Consider the following 24,577-nt stretch of genomic DNA (forward strand, 5'->3'; position numbering starts at 1 on the left):
TTACCACTATGATTTAGCAAAAATGCGGATAGAGTAATGTGCATGAAGTTTGAAACTACCGTTTCAATAAACTGGTCTGTAAATGCAGCATAAAGTTCGTTCTGTAGTGTTGTTTACAACTAAATTGGGCGTTTCTGCTATATTTTTATGTTGTTTTTAATATTTACTTAGTGATAATATATTTGTCAGTACTTGAAGAGAGCATAAATACAACCGCAGACACTTATGCCCCCTAGTGGACTCATTAAAGGCAACTTGGGCGACCAACTTCTTAACGCATCAACAATATTATGCTGCTCAAATAATCACACACTTCACACAGAGGAATCAGCTGCATCAGTTTATTGACCATTAAGCAACTGACGACTTCATTCAATTATAAATCACCCTGCAACCCAACCCAACAGCCATACAGTACAAATCTCAAGGTACAAATCATTCATTCAATTGCACTATACACAACAAAAACAGCACAGGGCATATTAACAAGATTCAACAGTTTTTTTAGAACCTTATTCGAGTCAGTCCTGGATTCTAGTGCGAATACTTACTGTACACGGTAACCTGAGGCAGCTTTACAGAGGCATTGTGGTGGGTCTTGTTGGTTAATGGCCACACACCTGGGATATTGCTGTGGCACTTAACGCCTCCATCTATTTCTGTTTCCTGGAACTTCAAATCAACCGGTGTCATGAACCTGAGAGTAAATATGTTATCTTTAAGTCAACTGAGCCGATTTGGTTATGTGAACGCATCTAAACTCGGGGAGAATATAATAAAAAGTTATATTTACAAAGTGGAACACTTTGCTCATAAATCTAAATACTTTTAAAGACAGGAATGCCTGTATAAATGAGCTTTAATCATTACATTTCAATAAGCTAGGGGACAAGCAATTCAAAAATCATAACAATTCCATTAAACTGGGTTAACACTGCAGTCAGTTGAACCTTTCAGCATTTGGCTTCATTCGTTTGGTAGTCATGTTACTCTACATGTGACAATAGATACTGAAAAAGCATGTTTCTTCTGTTGCAGGCATTATACAGAAACAATGTGGAGAACACTTTGTATAGTAAACAAGACTTATAGTGTAATAGATTACACTATACAACACAATAAAGGAACTTAAACACTGAATAAAATGGTAGGAAACACCCAAGATTGTCAGTACGAATACAGAGTGCAATCCTGGTTTGTCGGCCTCTAATTCACAGCCGTCTCATTTGGAACCCTCCGCAACATTAATCTGTCTCCCCCCCGGCCATTAGGGGTTCAAGTTTTATCAGACATAATAAATAAAAAGGTTTCCCCTCCTTTATTCATTATCAACATGAATTTTCATGAAGCAGCAGGGGATACATAAAAAAAAACAAAACAAACTGCAATCAGGGACAAAAATGCGTGGGATCAAATTTAACCCATGGTCTTATCACAAGATTAACAAGATTTTCTCTTTATCCTCCTGACAAAACTAAATCCCAAGTTTAACAATTACAATGAAAGTAACTAAGAACAAGAGTTGTCGTAATAATAAAAGGCATTTCAATTCTTTTTGCATCTCTCTTTTTTTTTTTTTCTTTTCTTCTTCTTAAATACAGTGATGCCACCGGGCATTATTTACAGCACAACCCCAACACCCCTCTCCGCTCTGTGAAGAGAGGTGTGACGAGGTCAATGAGGCCGGCTGCTTGACTCGGAGGTCCGTCGCTGCCGTGGGGTACTGTGGCCGTTCATGCAGCCGTTGTGACGCTTGTTTAGTCCTCCGTTGAGAATGTCTTGGATGTGCTGTACTATCAAGTTGATGGCCACTGCAAGGAGAAAGAGGCAGTTACACAAAAGATGAAAACTGATGCACGAAGGCCCACAGACTGTTCTGTTTCATTCATTCTTCCTCCTGGTCAAAACCAAGCCCCCAGAAATGGCGCCCTGTGGCAACTTTGGCACATGAGCCACAGTGTGTTACTACAACCAGCACTGTTTAAAAGGTCACATCAGTTCATGCAATTTATGCTTGGTGTGCTACATTCGGTCAAGTTAAGTCAGCATCCAGTAGGAATGGTTAGCTGTTGCTCGCTGGGAGAAAAAATATGAATCAATTAATCACAGAAGATGCGAGTCCAGAAATCTCACTGTTAAACACTGTTGGACATTATTAGACGTTTTGTGTGTTTAACTAACTACTGAATTCTATATTTAAAAGTCGGATTTGTATAATTTCCATTCCAAGTTAACCAAGATAATTAAGTGGTCCTTATAAGCAAATTTTGCCACTTGTCAGCCTCTTAAAAATGCCCCCAAGGGAACAAACTGATCCCGACTAAATAAATGGGGAGAGAGCAACAATTGCAATTTGAAGTCGTTAAGGATACGTTAAGTGATGTGCCTTGTCTATGCATTTGGTAGCGACTAGCTCACGGCACACCAATCTTTGTTATACCAATTTAAGACCGCAGTTTGTGCTCCTTGTGCGACTCATACTGACACAAACATCATTCACTGTGACTGTGAAACACAAAATTGATTTTTCTGAGTATCACTAACCCTTAAATGACTCCCTATAGTCAGAATCTGATGCTCTCAGATCAATAACATTTGGAAAGTCTAGAGGAGCTCGATGATTAGTAGATTCCAGTCCAGCGTTATTCACAAGAGATACATGTCCAAACTTGTCCACCACACATTTAATGCTCGAGTTCTATCGTAAAAATGATAACAATAATTCTGCCCTTACCAAGGTTGTCTGCTCCACGTGGAATAATCACATCCGCATACTTCTTTGTCTAGTAGGAATAAAGACAATGTCAAATATTGCTCAAATTAACAGACAATCAAGAGTTTTTTCTTGATCAGATGTGTATTGACCAGTATAGCCAGAACAACACTTAGAAAAACATACATAAAACAATCTGATGATATTTAGTAAATCAATACTTCTTAAACACAGAATATGAGGTCACTTTTTTTTTTTTTAAAAGATCCCTTCAATTTGACCTTAAAGGATTGCAGTAAATATTGAAAACTCATTCTGTACTGTCTAGTGGACAAACTGCAATAGAAAGATGGTCTTGTATCGATTCAATCGGTAGCCTTTTTGTGCTGCAGTTTCTTGTTACACACTGAACAACATTTACACCATCATTTCAGTGTCAGCCAAAAATTGTGGTACAGTTTTGGGCATCCTAGTGTAGTGATCACATTCTACACAACATGCAAAAACAAGTCAGGAACTTCACTTACTGGTAAACAGAACTCTTCAAAGGCCGGTTTCACAAACGTGATGTACTGAGCCAACACCTGCTCCAGCTCTCTGCCACGCTCACTGATGTCTCTTAGAACTGAAACAGAGAAAGTACACAAACAGCTATTTACCAATACTATACAAAAAGACACCAATACATCAATGTAAAAGGCCACACTACCCACTCCCTGGGTCAACAGATAAATTAATAGTAGTTGTGGATGTCAAAGACTCGCTATACACCTCGACGTGACAGCCGTGTGTCTGGATCTGTGTCAACAAACAGCTTCATCTGGAACAGATCTCTGATTTCCTGTGAGTAGAACATGAGGATTCCCTCAAACAGCACCACATCAGCCGGATACACCGTAATAAACTCGTCTTTCCTGAAAGAACACACACAGAAAAGTTTCCTCCTTTCTGTGAGTGACTATGCTTAGAAATATGTAATGCAAACTAAACTCAAACAATGAAGGTATGAGTCAAACATCATATTCAGGAACCTGTTTAGCATGAATGATAAGAACTAATCAAGTTTGTATTCTGCAGAAACACATGATGATGGGTTACAATTAAAGGGCAAATGTGGAGGAAAGAAAAAAGTGCTCACCTGGAATGAGTGACAAAGTCGTAAACTGGGATCTGAACAGTCTTCCCCTGCAGTATTTGCCTGAGCGTCTGCATGATCAGCTCACTGTCGAAGGCATCTGAGGAAAAGAAACGGCATATTCTTAGTTGTGACCTTTATATTGTTTAACCCCATTTACAGCAGCGTGGTGTGCACCCATGGGCACGTGGGACCCTGCGCTGCACGTTTGGTAACCCAGGAATCACTCTCATGTAACAGGTGCTGAGTTCCGTCTCTGAGTCTTAGAGCAGCTGCCTCTGAAGAAGGCTTGCTGACTGCGGGTATTTCAAATCAGCTGAGAAAGGAAGCAGGAGCAAGAGGGAGCAAAGTCAGACTCCAAAAATGGAGTGTCAGCTTCTGCCAAAAACGCTTTGGGAAAGTTATCAACGTGGCAGTAAAACCACATAATCAGTCTTCCTGGACATAAGCCTGATCTAAACATTCTGTAGTCATTGCCACCAAAGCATTTAATCTTAATCTTTATAGTGATATATCAGCCTTATCTGGAATTAATTATGCAAATGATAACATACATCATTCAGTTTTCAATGCAGTAAGCTGTGTACTATCAAAACTCACACACCTGCAATTAAAATATATTTGCAGCTCCATGAAATCAAAACTCAGTGACACGGTTAGGAAACATGCAGCGAGATAAGGTGCTATACCCAAAACAGCAGATAAGATGTGGCGCCAACTCTCCAAAGTTTTCATACCTGGATGATCAAAATTGAACTGGCCCTTTAGCGCCTTGGCTTTCTGCTCTGGAGTCAGCACCTTGTAGAAGCTGTCCTGGCTGAGGATCACCACCTGCCGCTGGTGGTGGTCGATCTTGTTCTGCCCCAGCAGCTCCATGATCTTCTCACATACAGACGACTGTGGATATAGACACACAGGAAAAAAACAGTTGGAGAATGTCACCCGATGAGTCTACATGCCTAGAGGTTAAAAAAATAAAAATCACAAGTGGCCCGCGGAAGAGTTATCATTTATGTAACACGGAAAAAGGATGGGTAGGTAGTTTCCCATCTTATGTGAAGTCACCTAACAACCGGAGGCAAATTGCCCTGTGGTTCACTACGTTTGTCCTCCCTGACCTCCCCAACGAAAAGAATCCCATGTCCAGTGCTGACTGGGCATTCCCCAGCTGCCCGAGGCCCTGATGCCTTTGTGCCGGTAAAACTGTGCTACAATGAATTTGGACGCCCCCACTCGGGAGCTGGCAGGTCGTGTCAATCCACTCAAATGCAGCAGTTTCAAACAAGCGGACCTGACATTGAATGCACCCTAAAAACCAATCCGGTGATGCTGTCAAGACAAATCACCTAATAAACATTTGAAAACCTGAACTGTAAGGAAGTTTTAATTTTGGTCATATTCAGATAATCAGGGTTTTGTTTTTGTTTTGCCCTCTGTAGTCTAACAGGAAGCAGGTTCAGTTCAAGCTGGCAGCTCATCATAAAAAAAACTGCTCTGGATGCTCAAATTATTATTATTATTTTTTTTTTTTTTACAGAAGTACAAGAGAAGTCAAACTGTACTTCACCCAAGCATCAGTAGGGAGTCTGATAAAAAGGGAAAACCCATCCGAGTTTGGAAATGACATCATCCATATCATGAGTAATTAAAACTGGCCTAGTGTGGCGTTGAAGAGTACCAGTAACCCCTTCCTCCAGCCCCCTTCCAGGAAGCAAAACACTGGCTTTAGCGCCAGTATGAGGATATCTGGGACAAAGTTGGGAGGAGGGGCTCACTGGGATAAAACTAGAGACGGAAGGGAGGAGAGCCTTCCCACAGTCTCACCTTCATTTCTGATTCTGATGAAGCTACACTCAAATATGACCGGAAGAACACTGAAAATCCACTAAATATCGAGATGAATTGCAATTTAATATGACGTATCTGGGCTATGCCTGTCATTGGCGAGCCTTTCTGTCGTGGCGTCGGTTTACTCGAGGTGGGTTTTTGGCACCTCTAGTAAATCGGAAAACACAGCAGATGTGCAACAAAGAAATCTAATGACGTCTTCGAAAAACAGCCACGTCTGAATTCATTTCCCTGAACAAGAGGAGGGTCGGCGGCAGCGAGCAGCTCTGAGTTTAGCTCTGCCCACCCAGTAACGGAAAAACTCTACGGCGCTATTGTGTTCACCTAGGTGTTGATAAAGTTCATTTAGATTTCTACATAATTTAAGCTAGATTAATATTTTACAACGCTGCTCAATCTGCTCAAAACTTGTTTTCTTCTACATTTTAATAGCATCCGAGGATAGGACAAAAGGAAGTGGGTGAAATCTCTCCAGAGATTTTCCCGCGGGCGGCTCTCTCTGTTATCACTCGCTAAACCAACATCTAGGTTAACGTTATTTAACGTTAGCGGTCAGTTCAGGTCACTCACCCCGAAATACACATTTGAGACTACGACACATGTATTACACTAGCAAATAGGGGATTTGCATATTCTAATGAGGACATTCTAGGCTGAAAAATGTGATTCACAATGTTTACAAACAGACTTCAACTAGCTAAGAGGTATGCTAACAGTAGCTATTGTCTAAGCCCACCAGGTACTGCTAGCATGTGATGGAATTTCACGTTAGCTAGGAGGCTAATATCAGTGAGCTCCACTTAAAACTAGCCTAAAGGTCCAGAAAGTGCCAGTCAAGAACAAAGCAAGGAAACAAGCTTAAAGTTCAGCACCACAGAGAATGGGAAAGCAAGCTAAACCGGTGCTAGCAGCAAGCCGGGTGGGTAACCATCAGCTGTCAATCAAGCCTCAACGTTGCGTCGCTGAAGCCACGCGGTCGTTAGCACCCGGCTGCCTGGTAGCCCCGCAGCCGCGATTTAACACAAAACATAAGCATGACACCTCGCGAAAACCGCCAAACTAGCCAGCTGGAGAGCCAACCTTGCCGCTGGCGGTGCCTCCGGAGACACCGATGAGGAAAGGTTGCCGAATAATGTCGGTGTTCTCGCTGCGGTCCCTTAGATGCGTCTCGCTGTCCCCGGCCATACTTGCAATGTGCCGACTGAGCTGCTGTGCTGGGACATCATTGTGACGGAGCTCCTCCCACAACACCACCCAGATTGTTAGACGGTTTCAATTTTAATTATATAAAAATGCAATAATATCTGTGTCCCCCCCCATAGGTCCACATTAACACACACATACAACTACCATTAAATCAATTTTAGATGTGCGAATATTTTCTCAAAGATGATATGTGTGATTGACAGTGGAAATATCCAATAGCCTGCTACGTTCTCATAGCAGCAACCGTCGCAGCCCATTAGCCCCGCCTCCTGCTGGAGCCTTAAAAATAGCGAGATGTAACGTACCATTATACTAACAGTCAGATTTACACTCGTAACCTTCAAAAAACACATTTAATGTGCAGTCTCTGTGCGCAGGTAAGTGTGTTACCGAGAGTTTAATACAACAATAAAACACCACAAATGAAAAGGCGAGGAAAAAGTCGCTAGCGTCTCAGTTTTACATACTTGGTGCAGTTGAGTAAAACTCCTTTTGACGCTATCTGATGTCGGTACAGTGATAGTGTGTCGTGCAGTTAACCTTCATGTTGTGTGTTTTACAGTAATTTATTAAACTCGGAGCAGTCGGGCCTGCTTGAAAATGCTCCAGAGGCTCGCTAGGTTGTCGTGGCGGCGGTCCGCTGCTGCTGCTCCTCTCGCTGTGGCGCTACGGTGCGCCTCCTCGGGCTCGGTGGACATCACGGTGCCGCTGAACTTCTGGGCTGGGAAGAGAAGGAGAGGCCCGGAGAAATGCAACACGGAAGATGTTTACGAACCTGCAACGGGTGAGCTTATATAATGACAAAAATGTGTCTCGTTATGTGCATTATTGACTCTGAACTGTACTTTGATCAGGGATGTCTGTCTGGTGATGTCTGGTAAAGTAAACCAGGATACTGATTGACCTACTTTATAGTTGTTTGCGTTTGACATTTACTGACACATTTCAGCAACACACTTCTTCACATACGGTACTGGACATCCATATAGCTGGTCACTTCCATTTGCAACTAGTTTTTATGGCTAAAATCAACAACCACAGCCTCAACAATAATAGCCTGTCCTGCACCCATTGCATTTAATATTTAATTTTAATGCTCTTTGTGGCTTCGTACCCAATTTGAGCTAACACTGTGCAGCACACTGAGGAAAAAATATGCTCCTTATCGTTATTATCATCATTGGAGTTGTCATTTCCAGCTCTACAGTGTGCCACAGCCTCAAACCTACAGGCCTAAACTTGATTTCCTTTGTCACTGAGGGATAAGTGACAGCGAATCAGTACTAACAACATGAACAAAACACACAAAACAAAATGGCCCTATCAAACAGAAATTGTTAGGTTTTGTTGTGTTTAACCTCTTTACGTTCATATTTGGACTATGGCTGCAACTAGTCAAGTCAAAGTCAAAGTCAGCTTTATTGTCAATTCTTCAATATGTACATGACATACCAAGAATCGAAATTACTAATGACTATTTACATTGCTGACCAATCTGTCAGTTATTCTCTTGATCAATCAGTTAGTTTTTGATCAATAAATGTCAGAAAATGGCAAAAAATGTAGGTTCCAAAGCCCAAGATGACTTCCTTTAATGTCTTTTTTGGTCCACAACCCAAAGAAATTCTGTTTACTGTCATAGTGGAGTAGAGAAACCAGAAAATACTCAAATTTAAGAACCTGGAATAAGATAGTTTAGACCTTTCAAAAAAAGTTCAAGATATCCATTGATTATCCAAATACTTGGAAATTATTTTAATAGTTGACAACTAATAAATTAATTGTTGCAGCTGTAATTGAAAAATCGTGTTTTCCTTTGCAGGGCGCATCTTGTGCCATTTGGAGCCGTGTGGCCCTGTGGAGGTTGATCAGGCTGTGAAGGCTGCCAAGTCAGCCTTTGGCCATTGGAGCAAAATGTCGGGGATGGAGAGGGCGAGGACCATGATAGAAGCTGCCCATATCATTGAGGTTTTTATTCTGTGTTTATTTGCATGTTTTACATTGTAGAATATCTGAAATAATATGCTGCAGATTAGGTTATTTCATACATAACAAAGATCTGAAGAAACATACACATACAGGATATATGGTATGTAAAAAAAAAAAAAAAAAAAAGTCAGTCGGGCATTTCCTCTAATGCTGAGTTGTGGCTGATTTTGCTCAAATCACACTTTTATTGTATCAGCTGATTGTTTAAACCTTAAAAACTCCATTTATCATCTTCCTATTTTGAAATTCTGTATTGAATAATATCTTTTGCCTAGATTCATTAGAAATAATGAAATGAGCATCTTTAATGTCTGTACATCCAGTGTTGTTTCTACACAAATTTTTTTTTTGCTTTTGCCCTGGTTTCCATACACAGAGCAGGAGAGAGGAGATAGCTGAGATGGAGGTGGTCAACAATGGGAAGTCCATCACAGAGGCCCGTCTGGATGTGGACTCTGCCAGACTGTGCATAGAGTACTACGCAGGACTGGCCAGCACTCTGGCAGGTTGATATAGCTTTCACTTACTTTCCCAAACACTCAGCTAGTAAGTCGCAAATGAAATAGCTGATAAGGTGATCTTACCTCATTTTTGCTTCTGTTTTCCTTTGTCCAGGCCAGCATGTCCAGCTGCCTGGGGGATCGTTTGCCTACACCCGCAGAGAGCCTCTGGGAGTCTGTGTCGGTATCGGTGCTTGGAATTATCCCTTCCAGATAGCCGCCTGGAAGTCAGCTCCGGCCCTGGCCTGTGGTATGAGATTCTGCTGCAGCTGTCAGACATCAGTATTACACATACACCGATCAGGCATAACATTATGACCACCTGCCTAATACTGTTTTGGTCCTCTTTATGCTGCTAAAACTCCTCTGACCCAGTGGGGCATGGATTCAGGACCTCTGGGGATGTCCTGTAGCACCAGTGAATTCTGTGGGTCCTGTGGGTTGCAGGGTGGGATCTACCTAGATCAGGCCTGTCCTGGCAAATCCCATTGATGCTCAGTAAGATTTGGATCTGGGGAGTGTGAAATCTAAGAAGTTAGACTGAATCAAGGAAAAATTTAAATGTCTTTGGTCTGGATAACCCCCAAAATGCAGCAATGGAAGAGCAAGGCTTCTAAATATATACAGCTTTTCCCAAATTTGGTACTTCAAACAGTGGATTAGCATGAAAAAAGCTTTCTTTCTTTAAATGCTTTTCCATGTTTTGTAATTTGCTGTTAGATTCTTTGACTTATTTGACATAAACTAGTGTAAAAGACGGGTACTGTACATACACATAATCTAGAAAAAATAATGGTGTTCACCTCGAGATGGCACTACAGCTCAATGATAGATTTAAATGACCACATCCCAGCAAAAGCCTTGTTTATTCACACATTTCTGATGAAACAAGGCCTAACGCTACAGTTTAGGCCCCCAATCGATCAACACTGCTGATCATTAGTTATTGTTGTCTTTCACTGCAATTATGTAGACAGTTTAAAGGATTGGGCAGATTTAGCAAACAGTTATGTCTAAAATTACTCCTATCCTTACCACAATATAATTTATAGTAAATTTGTATTTGACTAAATTTTTTTCCTGCTGGATATGACAGAAACAAGTGACTAAAGACGGTGACACCTTGTCTTAGAGATGTTAATGAAATTTGAAGCATTTTTAGGATTTTTTTTGTTTAGTTTTTGTACATTTTTACTAAAAATATCCAGAAAATTTATACATTTTTGTTGAGAAAATAGCTTCTTTACCACTACAAAAAATCTGATTTTACTACTTTCTAGTGCATTCTAATACAGTTGCAGGTCATGGCTCAAAACAAACAGCTTAGAAATAGTTAAAATGTATTGTTAACATCTTGAACTCAGTGTTTTATTGTCTTTTACTACTTGTTTGTCATACCCAGCCAAGAGAAACCTACTTGCCAAATTAAATTTCGTTATAGATCAGTACTGGCTTGGATAACTGTAGACAGAGACTCTGAGAGCTTTTTAGTTGATTAAATGAGTGAAACTATCAAAGTCTTACTTGTATTTCTTGTCTCTGTTCTTCAAAACAGGAAACTCCATGGTGTTTAAGCCATCACCAGTGACTCCTGTGACAGCAGTCATGCTGGCAGAGATCTACGCGAAGGCCGGAGCTCCAGAGGGTCTGCTCAACGTGGTGCAGGGCGGCCAGGAGACCGGCAGCTTACTGTGTCACCATCCTGATGTGGCCAAGTTGTCCTTCACTGGGAGTGTGCCCACAGGACAGAAGGTCTGTGTTATCGGACACCTCTCAAAACAAGGAAATGATGTGTTAACGCCACTGAGCCTTTTCTGCCCTAAGCTGTGATGTGACCAGAATAACTGATGGATTACCTTCTATTGACCCACAGATTATGGAGATGGCATCTAAGGGGGTGAAACCGGTGACTTTGGAGCTTGGGGGGAAATCTCCTCTGCTCATCTTCCAGGACAGTGATCTGGAGAACGCTGTAAGGGGAGCTCTCATGGCCAACTTTCTGTCTCAAGGCCAGGTAGCGTGTCCTGTTACTTTACTGACACAGTTAAACCAAAGAATAATGTTGATTTATATCCAGCTCACACATGGAATATTATGTGCTAGACACATTTAAATGTATGTATCACAGGTTTGCAGCAATGGTACAAGGGTCTTTGTTCAGAGGGACATTCTACCTGAGTTTGTGGAGGAGGTGGTGAAGAGGACCCAGGCGATTGAAATAGGAGACCCTCTGCTGGAGAGCACCAGAATGGGGGCACTGGTCAGCCGTTCACATCTAGATAAAGTCTTATCCTTTGTTGATCAAGCAAAAAAAGAGGTAAGACTTGTCCAAGTAATTAATTTTTCTTGGTTTAAACACAACTTCGAGTGAGACTAACTTTTCGCTGTCACTAGGGAGCAACAGTGATGTGTGGGGGAGAACCTTTTGTCCCGTCAGATCCCAAACTCAGAGGTGGATACTACATGACGCCATGTGTATTGAGTAAGCCGTCCATGCTTTCCCTCTAAAGTGGATGTCACTTTTTGACACTCTGTTGTGGTCAGTGTTCCTATGTTCTCATCCTCTTTTACCCTCCTACAGGTAACTGCACAGATGAGATGACTTGTGTGAAGGAGGAGATCTTTGGTCCAGTCATGTCTGTGTTGTCCTTCGAAACAGAAGAGGAGGTGCTGCAGAGAGCCAACGACACCACATTGGGTCTGGCTGCAGGTGTTTTCACCAGGTTGGTTTGTGATGGCAGAAAACTCACAACCCAAGTGTGATTTGTTTTAAGCCGTGACTGATTTCCTGAAGAACAAACAGTAAAAACAGCAGTAAAAAACTATAAAAATATGGCAAATGATCGGTTGGGAAAGGCATGTGCACCTAGCAGCAGACTATTTCTGTAAATTCGGCCCAATGCACGATCACTTGAATATTCTTAATTTAACACCCAATACCTCTGCTTACCTTGGTTTGTGTCTGTAGGGATGTGAGACGAGCCCATCGCGTGGTTGAACACCTCAAGGCTGGCTCTTGTTTCATCAACAACTACAACATCACTCCTGTAGAAGTGCCCTTTGGAGGCTTCAAAATGTCAGGTACAGTTTTGCTGTTTTCAGTCAGACTTATTAAGTTGTTCTAAGAAGAAACGTCACCAGATTTTTTGTCAGACCAGGCTAGAATAAATGTAATGAGTTATGTATATGACCCAAATCTACTTGCAGTGAATATGTCTGCAAAGAATTGTGATCTTATGCTCCCCATCCAATATGACCTCTGTAGAGAGTACATCTTTGTATTTGAAAAATTTTTTTTTAGTGCATCCGAGCAGAGTGTTTTGAGGTTTTGACAACACACCATCGGTCTACGTACAGTAAATCAAGGAATCTTAGTGACCTTATTTAACAGAAATGTATGCATTTTGCCTTTTTTTTTGCACAATTTCATCAGCAAAAATGTCTATTATGCCTGACAATTAACTAAATGGCTTAGCAATTATGTATACTTTTTTTGATTCTCAATTCTTCACATTTTGGCACTCGTGCTTTTACTAAGACCCCGGCTAGGACCTCTTTGATAGCACCGAAAACCCCTCTATGCAGGAAAACTGCCTAGTCAATCTAAATGAAGTGAAAGTAAATTTCTGCTTCTTACATTCACCAGGCATAGGGCGGGAGAATGGCCAGGTAACGATTGAATACTACACCCAGCTGAAGACTGTGTTTGTGGAGATGGGAGATGTGGACAGCCTGTTCTAGACCACACAGCCAGAGGAAGCTGCAGCTGTGTAACACTGAGCCAGAGACTCAACCAGGAGGTCCAAACATCTCTTCCATCACTCAGGGAAAAAAACATCAAGTGATTGTGCAATTGTATGTAACACAATGTTAAGGGAAGCTGAGGCTGCAGTATCGTAGCAGAATAATGACAAGATTGCAGGTGAAAATGCAGAAAATTAAAAATAAGTACTGTTGTCTGAGCCAATCTGATCTAATTGAAGATTTTAGTTTAGCTTCAATTGATTTCAGATAATTCAATTAAAATGAAATTTATATTGTGCCTCATGACTTGCAATCAGCAGGTTGGTCTTATCAGTGTTTATCATTTGTTTAGAGAATACAATTTCAACTGTATTTTACGTATTTGTACGACCAATGTTTACAGTCAAACTTTATTTTTTGAACTACATAAATCAGTCTTTTTTGTACACATACAATAGTAAAAAATGAAACACTTTAAAGCATTGAATTGATTAAATTAATCTTGAATGTACGCTTTTTGTACCATGCCATTTACATTCAGAACTGTGAATGCAACATCCTGCCTTGAGGTTAGGGTGAACTATCAAAGGAACCCATCTAACACATTTGGGAATCACATAAATCTTATCATAACATAAACAGTGTTTGTGAATATAACAAAATGAAGAAGTTGCTCATATTTCTGTTGCATTTGGTCACTTGTCTTATTGCCTAAGTTCTTCTTTTCTTCCTGGCCAGACTTTTGGCAGCTGGTTTTCTCTAAGACAGACAAAAAAAAAACTACTCAGTTTGCATGAACCCCTATTAAAATTCAATTATAAGCACTAATATATTTAGATTTTAATCATTTTTTGTCAACATGCAAACTGTGCTACCATTATGCCTCTAGTGCAACTGTACCTTTGCCAAAGGTCTTGTTGGTTTCTTGAACTGTGCAGATTCTGTTTAAAGGAAAAGCAGCGGTGTAAACTCTGCGGTAAACTTTATATTTTCAGAACAGTAGCAGCAGACAGACTTACCATCTTCAGAAGGTAGATCGTTTTCCACCTGTAACCAAATGTTTAGAGTCATCATGATTAACTGACATTATTATGACTAACTTTGTCACATAAGATAATTGAGACTCACCTTCATTGTTTCCTTCCCTGGAGGAATTCTTTCAGGAACCTGCCTAGATTCCCTCAAGTGGTTTCCTCTCTGGAGTTTCTCCACCCGGCCTTGTTCCGCTGACACCCGCACTCTCAAGGTGTGGAAGGCCGTCTGAACCTCACCCACCTTGAAGTGCACAGCCATGCCTTCAAACCACAGGCTATCGCATTCCCCCTCCTTGAAGCCGGGTGGTTGGTATTCTGCAGGGGTGACTTTGAGAGCAGAACATTACGAATGCTTTCATCAAAAACTTAAACTAGAGAAGCACCCAGAGAGGGCAGTACTCCGCCAAAGCTGTTCATTCCCCCAAATAGCACTGTCAGAAATGCAGCATTTGTTTCTTAGTTCTTGATGATCATAAATCACAGCAACATAGAACGTGTCCATTTAATATAGATGTACCCACAAAACGACCACGCGCTTAGTACAGGTGTGTGTTATGCGTGTGTGCATTATGTACGGATACCAAATTGCGTGACCTAAATATGTAGCAGGCGGCGAGAATTGAGGGGACTCGGAAACACCCCCACAATTTAATCAATTGTTTCTTGTGTCATTTCCAACGAATAAGTCCCAATAAGTCTGCAGCGGTCAATTTGTAGCAGGATTGCCATCATGTGATTGTCAGCAGGCAGCTGACGTAGCGTTCACTTGTCATAGTGACGGCGTGCCACTATCTCGTAATGATACAGAAAACTTAAACAAATCCGTGGATCCAGACTATAAGCCGCAATGCTGCCAAAATCTAATCAATTGGTCCTTGTGTCGTTTCTGACCTTCCCTGAAAATTTCATCCAAATCTGTTCGTTTTTGAGCAATGTTGCTAATAGACAGACAGACAAACCAACACTGATTGTCACATAACTCCACCGCGTTCCTTAGTGGAGTACCTAGATTCTTAATTGATTCTGTGAGACATTAAGAGTAAATCGTCTTACTGTCGTCATAGTAGTAGAGCTTCATGGTGAGGTAGACATTGCTGGGGAGGGCGTCCAGATTCTGCATCAGCAAGAAGAGCTTCCTGATGAGCAGCACTGAGGCTTTCTTGGTGTCCTCCAACGTCACCTGCATCTCCATACTCCTGTTCCTGAGGTTTTGTACAGGGTTATATCACACCATCAGCTTAGTCAGCTAGCCCCAGCACAGTCCACATGACATATGTAAATGCAGATGCATCCAAACCTGAAAATGTCCATCTTGGGCCCCTTTTCAGTGTATCTGAATTTGAATTGGTAGGACTCGATAATGCACTGCAAATTAAGAAAAGTAAATGTCCCTTTATGATAATCACACTGCACAGTCACACTAAGACTGAATATTTGTGTATTTTAAGACAGAACTTACATTGGGTTCATCTGGATTGGTGTAGACCTAGAATGCAACAACAATGAGTTGTGGGCTTCATTGTCTATGTAAGAAATATTTTACCTCTATGTTGCTGTAGTGACTTTATTTACCTACCCCAAGGAATACAATCTGGAGCTGTTAAAAGGAAAACAATTAACATTAATAAAAGTAGCACCAGAGTGAAAATCATGTTAAATATTCCAAAAATAAAAGCATTCAAGGATGAAATCTACTTACATACTGCTTCTCTAATGCATCAAAGCAGCCCATCATCCTGGAAAAACAAGGTGAAAAGGATGTAAGTGTCAATCAGGGTGGGAAATTACCTGCAAAAGCTGACTATTACTGCAGGTTGTCCAATTTGAAAATGGGTCTGACTTCTGGGATGTTATATTTACCATTTCACAACTTTGTTGGCACCTGGGGTGGTGCAGTTTTCACGCAAAACTTTGATGCACAAATCTAGAGAAATGAGAGATATGACAAAAACTGAAGCATTTAGTACTTTCTGATGAGGAATATTTACTAAAACCATGATATGCGTACAATCATCAGTGTTTTCTGTTTGTTTTTTAACAACCCTACATGTTTCCAACACCTAGAATTATCATGTAGAAACATGTTAGATGTGTAAGTTTTAATATAATATTTGGTCAGTTCCCGTGAAGTGTCCCATTGATTAGATTAACAGATTTCCCTGAATTTATGAGTTAGTTGTGTCTAGATGTGTTCACCTTCCAGATATCTGGATCTGTAGGCATCCTCTGGAAAAATCCCTCTGAGATAGGTGATGGAGGAGACAGCCACGGCCATCATCCTCTTAATGAAGACCAGAGACTCTTGCTTGGTTTTAAGGTCGTTTAGAAACAATCCTGTCCACTTTAAAAACAAAACAATACAAAGACGTTTACTACGAGGAAGCACCGTCTCACCTACTTTTAGTGTGTTTGTCTTCCTCATCACATTATGGCGCAGTTGGCTAATCGTTAGCTAGCGCAGGCTAAAAGCTATGTTTAATACTGACAAACAGATGAAATAACCTTTTAAACGCTATGTTTAGGTAGTATGCGGCGAGTTCAAACCTCTGCAGTTTCCTCCTTGTTCCTCCTGAGGCACATTTTTCCTGCTGCCATGTTTTCTTCTTTGTTTGGCCGAGAGTTAGCTCGCTAGGTATTGCTAATGCTAACGCGTAAACTAGCTAAAAGGGTAAATGAACACAAATAATGACGCGCAGCTACGTCTAATTTCTTTGCAATGTCACTAATAGCACTTTCGTCTGATATTAGTGTTACTTAAAGATTACCTTAAAGTTGTCTAAGACACCTATGATAACCATAAACAGATCTAAATATTGTTAAAAAAAATATATATCATTAGCCAGGACTCAACAGAGCATGTCGAGTTTTTCCCGCTTCTCAAAATGTGTTCACATAAAACAGTTACTCGGTATACTGTACAGTAAGAGTAAAAATTAATCAAAATTTTAGCAGAATTTAGAAAAAACAGGTAACTAATAGTTCCAGCCTCTTGTATTAAAAAAGCATAGAAGTCAAATTAAAATTACAGTCTTTAATATCAAGATATCTTCTCAGCTTAATCCATGAAAATGCATTTTTTAATTTCCCAAATCATCACCAGGGAGGGAAAAACATGAGAAAAACTGTCTTAACAGAGAAGCTTATCAATTGCCAGCTCTGCTTTAATTGTTTAAGCGATTTAATTAATGCCATTAATGACGGCTTTGTTTTATTTAGGCATGCAGAATTCTAATACTAAAATACCTTAAGCAAATTAAATGTTCAGTTTTACCTGTTCCCTTAATTCCATGACACACCAAAATGTCCACTGTGAGGTATTATGTCTGTGTAAAAGCTGGATTATATGTTTTAGAAATATGCTTATTAAAGGTCTTTGTATGTGGATGCAATTCAGCATAGGTCCTTAGCTTTATTAGATACTTTTGAATTTTATTTGTTGTTTTGTTCACTGAGGTAATAGATGTAATGAATGAGTAAATCACAATAATTAAAAATATCCTGCACATCCCTCACTTGATAGTACTGAAAATGCATAAATGCGAAGTAGATATGTTTGTTGATGTGAGCGGTTTTCTGAATTCTTTATTTGGATGAAAGAACATATGTTGTCCAATGTAAAAATAAAAAAACAACATAAAAAGCAGAAGTGTTTCTGGCTTCTTCCCAATGAAAATGTTTGCACCTAACAACAGTGTGGAATGACAAGATGAAACAAACTGACATTTAGCTCTGTCAGACGGTGCATACAACCGACATTACCGCAGCATTACTACACAGTTTTATACTTTGGTCTAAGTGCACTTGTAACTCTACAAACAACAAAACACACACAACATGTTGACTACATCAACAGTCTCCTAAACACTCCTCCACAGGCACAGCAGCTGACTTAAATATCGTTGGAAAATGTGACTATGAAATGAAATCTCCTACAGCAGGTGACAGACTCTGGCCTTGGGTTTATCACTGCTTGGAGAAGAAGTCTTTGCTCTGCTGGACGTCGGGCTTGATGGTGTCGCTTCCTGGTTTCCAGCCGGCTGGGCAGACTGAAAAGATAAACCTGTAATGAGTCCTGGCCAGCAGATGAAACAATGAAGAGTTGCCAGTGTGACACACTTCAAAACCTGCACTGCTTTGGGTGTATAAAAGGCAAATGTTTCAGAGGTTTGCTTGCATAATGTCAGATTTCTCTGTGCCAGACCGTGCTGACTTTATTGCCCTGCTTTTAGTCTTTAACAGTTTCTCGGTTCACGTGAATATCAGCACACAGTACAAACATTTTAAATGGAATAAGCTTGAATAAGCCAGCAGCAATTTTTTATTCAAATAATGTGATGTGGTTAAACAGGAGTTAAATTTTCAATTTGAGCACATTTGGGTCAAAGAGCAGGATGAGAGTTTTAATTATATCACTCACAGTGCTGCATATTTCAATATTAGTGCCACAGAACTGCAGCAGTAATTTACCTTCTCCGTGCTTGTCGGTGAACTGAAAGGCTTGGACCAAACGCAAGGTCTCCTCAACCGAGCGTCCAACTGGGAGGTCATTGATGGTGATCTGTCTCAGGATGCCCTTGTCGTCAATGATGAACAGACCCCTGAAACAGAGGAAAAGAGCAGCTGACCTCCAAAGTCTTAGACAACATACACATTAATAAGTTTTCATTTGAAACCAGCATTTTAAAACAAACACAAGTCCCATCCAGACAAGCTTTGTTAGCCCCATTTCAATAATGATCTAGATGCATACTAACATGCCCAGAAACACATATTGTGTGGGCATGAAGGTGCTGGTGTAACACAAAAGCAGCAGCTGGTTGCTTTGTTGTAGAAAACACTACTAAGAACAACAATGATAAAAAGTAGGACCAGAGATTCAGTCACTGCACAACAGCTGCTCACATAGACAACTAGGTCAGCAACGCCTAAAATTCATTGTTCATGTTAGCTACTGGGGTTCTTCCAGAATATGTCAAGTGACAGACGCAAGAAAAATCAGGTAACAACATGTAGTAACAGCTTAGACCCAGTTAGGAAGTGAACGTGTGCATCTGCGTGATTATTTCTAAAGTCTCCTTGTCCAGACTAAAAATCTTGGCAGCAGTATGTCCAAAGGTCTCAGTTTTAGGGGCACTAAAGCACCAGAGTAATGTATCCGTAAACATGGCCATAATTGCTTCTTTTAAAAAGTGCACTAGTATGAATGTAGCCTAAAGTCTAGCCCCTGTAAAACACTATAAGGACCCAGTTATATTCCCTTGCAAAAGCGCACACAAACAGCTCTAGGCACCACAGATGCATAGTTGTTCTCATTATACTACTTTCTAGTCCACTTATGAGTCCACCTGGAGAACACGTTGCTTACATGCACAGCAGATCAGCACCTCGTAACATAGTGGCCATGCAGAGTCAAAGGGGTCCGCAAGGGGTCCACACAGCCTCGAGCAGACTTGGAGGAATTACAAATTTTTTGTCACACAGATTCTTTTTTACTCCTTTATTGGCAAAGTATAACAATGGCTTAAGAGTTGGATAGAAACGATGTTCTCCCAGCTTGAAATATCTTTAGGATGGTACAGAACCAACATGAACACTAGATGAAATAGTTTCACCTCTGAGGAAGCAAACCGTGGAGGTGTAACCAGCACAACTCTGCATGATGAAGCCCACCTGTAGGCGATGCCCTCATCCTCTTTGAGAACACCATAATCTGTGGAGATGGTGCGTCGCGTGTCGGATACCAGAGGAATCTTCATGCTGCCCAGGCCACCCTGCTTACGTGGTGTGTTGGTCCTTTGAGATCACAAAAAGAAAGTGTGAGGACTTTGTAAGAGTGACTGCACACAATGACTGTGAATGTTAAAGCTTATAAATACCATGCGAAATGGGAGAAGTGGGAGTCCACAGAGGCGGCGATCACCTCACAGCCGATCTTCCTGAAATCCTCGGCGGCGTCACTAAAAGCGATGATCTCAGTCGGACACACAAAGGTGAAGTCCAGCGGATAGAAGAAAAAGACCACATACTTCCCTGTAAAACACAACAATAAGGCCATTGAATTAGTCAGATTAGACTCTAATTAATTCTTCTCTTTAGTAGTGTAAATGAACGTCCATTCAATACATTCTGGGGATCACAAAACAGCGAATTACAGAAAGAGCATCATCAAAGCATGTGCTGCAGGTTGTTGCGTACCTCTGTAGTCCGACAGCTTCAAGTCATTGAACTGTCCATCTGGCATCACCGCTTTGGCTGTGAAGTCTGGGGCCAGCTTTCCAATTCTTGCGTTGCCTGCAGACATCTTCAGTCTAATCGCATTGCAGAAAGGGGAAACAGATTGTGCTTAATACAATCTCTTCTGAAAATCACGAACACACGTTTTTTTTGTGTGTGTGATGATGTCAATGAATGAATGACAAGGAAATGCATGACAAGAAAATGATATCTCTCATATGTAAAATATAAAGCCAGCTCAACAGTTTAGTTTCCAAAGAAGGCACTGTGCAACTTAGGGCTGTGACTAATGCTTACTTTTAGAAATGATTTAGCCTGTAAAAAATCATTAAAAATTCCCATAACAATTTTTTAACGCCCATTAAATTCATTACCCTATAGCATAATTGAAATCAGCAAATGCTCACATTTAAGAAGCTGCTGACAATTTTTTGTCAATCGAGCCATTTTAGCTACTATGCATTTACCACTGAAAGTATGCTTCTACACAATCAATGCATTCTGCTACTAAAAATTTTAAAAAGGTGTGGAAAAATGTCTATTCTGTAAAAATAGTTTATGATGAGGTGTCATTGTTATACTGTAGTTAAAGAGAACAGAACAAGGTGACGAGATGAACAATTATAATTCTAAAGAGTTTTATATGTATTTATTTTACATTTCTATTTTATTTTTATCTTTTATAATTGCAAAGATTATTGCTGATAATGATGATCAACTCATTTAAGCTATTATTGATAAATGAAGACCTTTTTTCCACCTAATTCGAGAGAACATCAGGTCTCTACTGTAGTGGCATTAGCATATTATTAGTCTTTCCATAATGGCAAGTGCATACATGAAGTACAATGCTTTGTCATCTTACACATTTGCTGGTTAAACAAGAAAACTAGTTCAACTTACGAAACGGTAAACTTTTATGTCGTCAGACTGTCACTGCCCAATTTGGCCCAGTGCTGATACGGCATTCTGACATCCTTATCAGACATTATCTACAGAATATGATGCTGATATCTTTGGGCTTCTCTAACAGGAAATGAATGAGCAATGGTTGAAATAGTGGTTCATGCAAAAACACCCAAAATTCTCTCGTTCCTGGTTCTCCAGTGTGAGCATTTGTTGGTTGTCATTGTCCAGTGCGGTCAGACATAATGAATATCTGCAGGGATTTTCCTACATAGAGAAATGTTTGATGGTAAAGGTTGTAGGTGCCCACGCCCAGAAAAGTGTAACCCAACACCAAAGGAAAACTACCAAAGAAATTCGAATAAAAATATATATTTCACTCCAGCGTTGGTAACTTTACGTAAGCACAAAAGTCATTTTTGTTGATTAAATGGCAAAATCAAACAGAAAATGCACAATTTTTTTGTTAAATAAGGTAACACTGACCTTTAAATCCTGATCTGTTCGTTTTGAGAAAAGATAAGAGGCATTTTCACTATTGTCTGATGTTGCAAATAAAAAAAAAATCAAGTTATGAAATCACTAATCACTTGTTAGTTGCAGCCATAAAAGTGAAGTCAATAAAGTCGTCACAGAAGGCCTGTCATAATCTGAATGCCTGTCATTCATTTCAGCATGTGGGAGTAGAATAATAAGTAATACTGCCTCTAATACACTGAATTATAACAATAAGGAGGTCTGCTGAAGTCAAAGCTAAACACCACACACAGTGTAATGTGTAATTAAGGGTCATTCAGTACCTCGCCCTGCTATTATTTAAGCTCCCAGCATTTTACCACCCGAAACATACGCAGCATTTCCACTTCTCCTCTTGGTTCACAGGTGTTTCCGCATATCTACGATTGATTTCAACGTTTCTCTTTTTATAATGTAAACTAGGAACTGGACCACCTCGGGTCATTTGTCAAGGTGCGTCTGCTATCTTTCAAGGGAACGGAGGTGAAATACCAAACATGAACATCAGCTCAAGTACCTACAGCTCAGAATAAACCAAGTTGGAGTAATTTCTGTCTGAAAAAAAAACAGATTCAAACTATCGACGAACTAGTTTTTAACTTAACTATCCATTAAAATCAAAAAACCTTGTCGAGTTTTCGAAAATTAACGTTTTTTTTTTTCCATTTTGTGGAAGAAAAAAACCACCTGTTGATCTGTACATGCAGCTACGGAGCTTAAAAACTTCCCTGAACTGAAACTAATTTTAAAAAGTAACACAGTAAAGTAAAAGCACAAGTAAGATGTATTTTTTCACACATACCTCAGTTGTTGCTGTCACCACACGGACTTGGGGGAACGAAGTGTTGAAGCTCTCAGGATCGTCTCGGGGTTTTATATCACTGCGCACATCTCGCGATAACTTCTCGCCGAACGTGAACTCAGCTCACTTCGACCCAGTCCTTCTCCACTCTCAACATCCCTCCACACAGCATGACTTTGCAGTTTTCCTCATGACTTTTCTGGGAATACTTGTACTCTTGTGAGAACATATTAAATCACAGAGTGAGGATAAGGAAAGAGAAGGAAGAACAGACTTCCAGGAAATATTTTACTGCTTTTTTTTTTTTTTAAAGCCACGGCTGGTTAACAATCTCTGACCTCAGTATTTATGATAAGATCAACTTCAATGATCCCTCACCGGGGAAATTCAAACATTGCAGCAGCTAGATATGATGAATGATAGTAAAAATAGAAACAAGAAATACACAAGTACAATAAAGATGAAAATAAAGATAGGAATAAAGACTATGTACACCTTCCACCTGTACAGATATGTCATGATGGATAACTTCTCAAATTGTAGGATATTCAAGGTGTGTCGACTTGTTTTTTAAACGTTGTTGCACTTGAAAAGTTATAAAGAAAAGCATTGTTTGATTCATTGAGTCACTGCAACCCGTTCTGAGGCATAAGGCTGAATTTTTTAAAACTGAAGCTCAAAAAAGGGCAGGTTTCTGATGGCAGTTCCCTAATCCAACGATCTAAACTTCATGTCGAGGCCACGGAGTCATGAGGTTTCATCACATGACTCAACCTCTTTCAGAAACTGATCCACTGTCATCATGAACAGACATTAAATGGGACCTGAAGAATGCTGCTGCTGCCTCGCCTTTCTGTTGTAGCCTTTCAGTGATTTATCAATTATTTGCTCATTGAAGTTCCTGCCCAGAACACAAAGTACTATTTAAAATGTCTTAAACCGTTTTTGCGTGATGTAATGTCCATGTTTCAACCAGAATGTTCCAGTTTGCAGCCCTCTAGAATATGTGTACCTGACTGGCAAGACTAGAAGTTGTCTAAAATGGGCTCTTATTGTGCATTTGTGTCTTTTGCAGTGCAGTGTTAATTGTCTGTACTCAGAAAGGAAAACACAACAGCAGCAGCAGCTCCCCAAAAACAGCTTAATCTATGTGTAATTTTTGGTGAAACCAATTCATTAAATTTTGTTTGTAGAGAGCAAACTGCATATGTTCACATAACAGCTTTAGCACACACTGGTCTGAACTTCTTTCACTTTCCTCTGACATCTCATTGCGACATTTTGGGCTCATTTAGTGGGCGGCAGAAGGCATTTTTCTTTCTCATTTCCTCCTCACTCACCGCTGCTTTATTTGCTTTATGACTAGGCTGAGGAACAACACAGACATTGTCTGAGCTTTCTCAGACTGGCAGTGGTTTCTGAAGGCTAAAAGGGATAAGGAAGTTAAACTGACATTTTACAGGAAATCTATTAATCATTTAAAAACTGACTTTATTACCTGGCTATTATTATATATCTTTAATTTATTTTGTTTAGTTTTATTTTATTTTTTGGTATTTTTTAAAATATATTTGGGTTTATATATTATTATTCTTTACTTTTTTCAGTTTAATTACTTTTTTATCTTTTCTATATTTCATCTATATATATACATATATATAATTTTAGTGTTATTTTACTTTGTTGCAGTTTTTTCTACATTTGGGTTTATATATATATATATATATATATATATATATAGAGAGAGAGAGAGAGAGAGAGAGAGAGAGATAGATAGATTGACAGATATGAGAAAAAATTTGAAAAAATATAATAAAACTGAAAAAGTAAATAAAATTATATAAACCCCAATATAGAAAAACATAGCAAAAAAATAAACAACATAACTCAAATATAGAAAAAAAATTGCAAAAAATAAATAAAACAAACAAAAACAAATAAACTATATAT

The 24,577-nt window shown here is 39.8% G+C and overlaps 4 protein-coding genes across 6 annotated transcripts; 1 reads left to right on the forward strand and 3 right to left on the reverse strand.

Annotated features, from left to right (window-relative positions):
• Positions 1 to 327: 327 nt before the first annotated feature.
• On the reverse strand, positions 328 to 6,936 carry uck2b (uridine-cytidine kinase 2b). Its single transcript, XM_023297226.3, has 7 exons — positions 6,777 to 6,936; positions 4,586 to 4,745; positions 3,852 to 3,948; positions 3,485 to 3,627; positions 3,241 to 3,338; positions 2,735 to 2,783; positions 328 to 1,811 (listed from the first exon to the last, which is right to left on the reverse strand). The coding sequence occupies exons 1-7, from the start codon at positions 6,879 to 6,881 to the stop codon at positions 1,675 to 1,677; spliced, it is 789 nt and encodes a 262-aa protein (XP_023152994.2). The 5' UTR covers positions 6,882 to 6,936; the 3' UTR covers positions 328 to 1,674.
• A 211-nt stretch (positions 6,937 to 7,147) lies between these two features.
• Positions 7,148 to 13,814, forward strand: aldh9a1b (aldehyde dehydrogenase 9 family, member A1b). The gene is made up of 12 exons (XM_023297115.3): positions 7,148 to 7,279; positions 7,465 to 7,686; positions 8,725 to 8,870; positions 9,268 to 9,397; positions 9,507 to 9,641; positions 10,947 to 11,143; positions 11,265 to 11,405; positions 11,520 to 11,708; positions 11,786 to 11,873; positions 11,973 to 12,114; positions 12,360 to 12,472; positions 13,038 to 13,814. Exons 2-12 carry the CDS (start codon positions 7,503 to 7,505, stop codon positions 13,130 to 13,132), a joined length of 1,560 nt encoding a protein of 519 aa, XP_023152883.1. The 5' UTR covers positions 7,148 to 7,279; positions 7,465 to 7,502; the 3' UTR covers positions 13,133 to 13,814.
• On the reverse strand, positions 13,755 to 17,579 carry zte38 (zebrafish testis-expressed 38). 3 transcript variants are annotated; one of them, XM_023297134.2, is made up of 12 exons: positions 16,935 to 17,579; positions 16,366 to 16,510; positions 16,030 to 16,093; positions 15,869 to 15,905; positions 15,746 to 15,766; positions 15,629 to 15,655; positions 15,467 to 15,534; positions 15,223 to 15,371; positions 14,264 to 14,496; positions 14,155 to 14,182; positions 14,036 to 14,076; positions 13,755 to 13,894 (listed from the first exon to the last, which is right to left on the reverse strand). In XM_023297134.2, exons 1-12 carry the CDS (start codon positions 16,965 to 16,967, stop codon positions 13,847 to 13,849), a joined length of 894 nt encoding a protein of 297 aa, XP_023152902.2. In that variant the 5' UTR covers positions 16,968 to 17,579; the 3' UTR covers positions 13,755 to 13,846. The 3 variants fall into 3 exon arrangements, with proteins under 3 accessions (XP_023152902.2, XP_023152895.2, XP_054870108.1); XM_023297127.3 differs by having other exon boundaries at positions 16,714 to 17,579; XM_055014133.1 differs by having other exon boundaries at positions 16,366 to 17,579.
• A 142-nt stretch (positions 17,580 to 17,721) lies between these two features.
• prdx1 (peroxiredoxin 1) lies at positions 17,722 to 22,680 on the reverse strand. The gene is made up of 6 exons (XM_023297078.3): positions 22,628 to 22,680; positions 20,365 to 20,477; positions 20,046 to 20,199; positions 19,840 to 19,962; positions 18,637 to 18,767; positions 17,722 to 18,215 (listed from the first exon to the last, which is right to left on the reverse strand). Exons 2-6 carry the CDS (start codon positions 20,468 to 20,470, stop codon positions 18,133 to 18,135), a joined length of 597 nt encoding a protein of 198 aa, XP_023152846.1. The 5' UTR covers positions 20,471 to 20,477; positions 22,628 to 22,680; the 3' UTR covers positions 17,722 to 18,132.
• Positions 22,681 to 24,577: the final 1,897 nt, after the last annotated feature.

Source organism: Amphiprion ocellaris, chromosome 10 (genome assembly GCF_022539595.1).
Source record: "Amphiprion ocellaris isolate individual 3 ecotype Okinawa chromosome 10, ASM2253959v1, whole genome shotgun sequence".
NCBI classification, from domain to species: Eukaryota; Metazoa; Chordata; class Actinopteri; family Pomacentridae; genus Amphiprion; species Amphiprion ocellaris.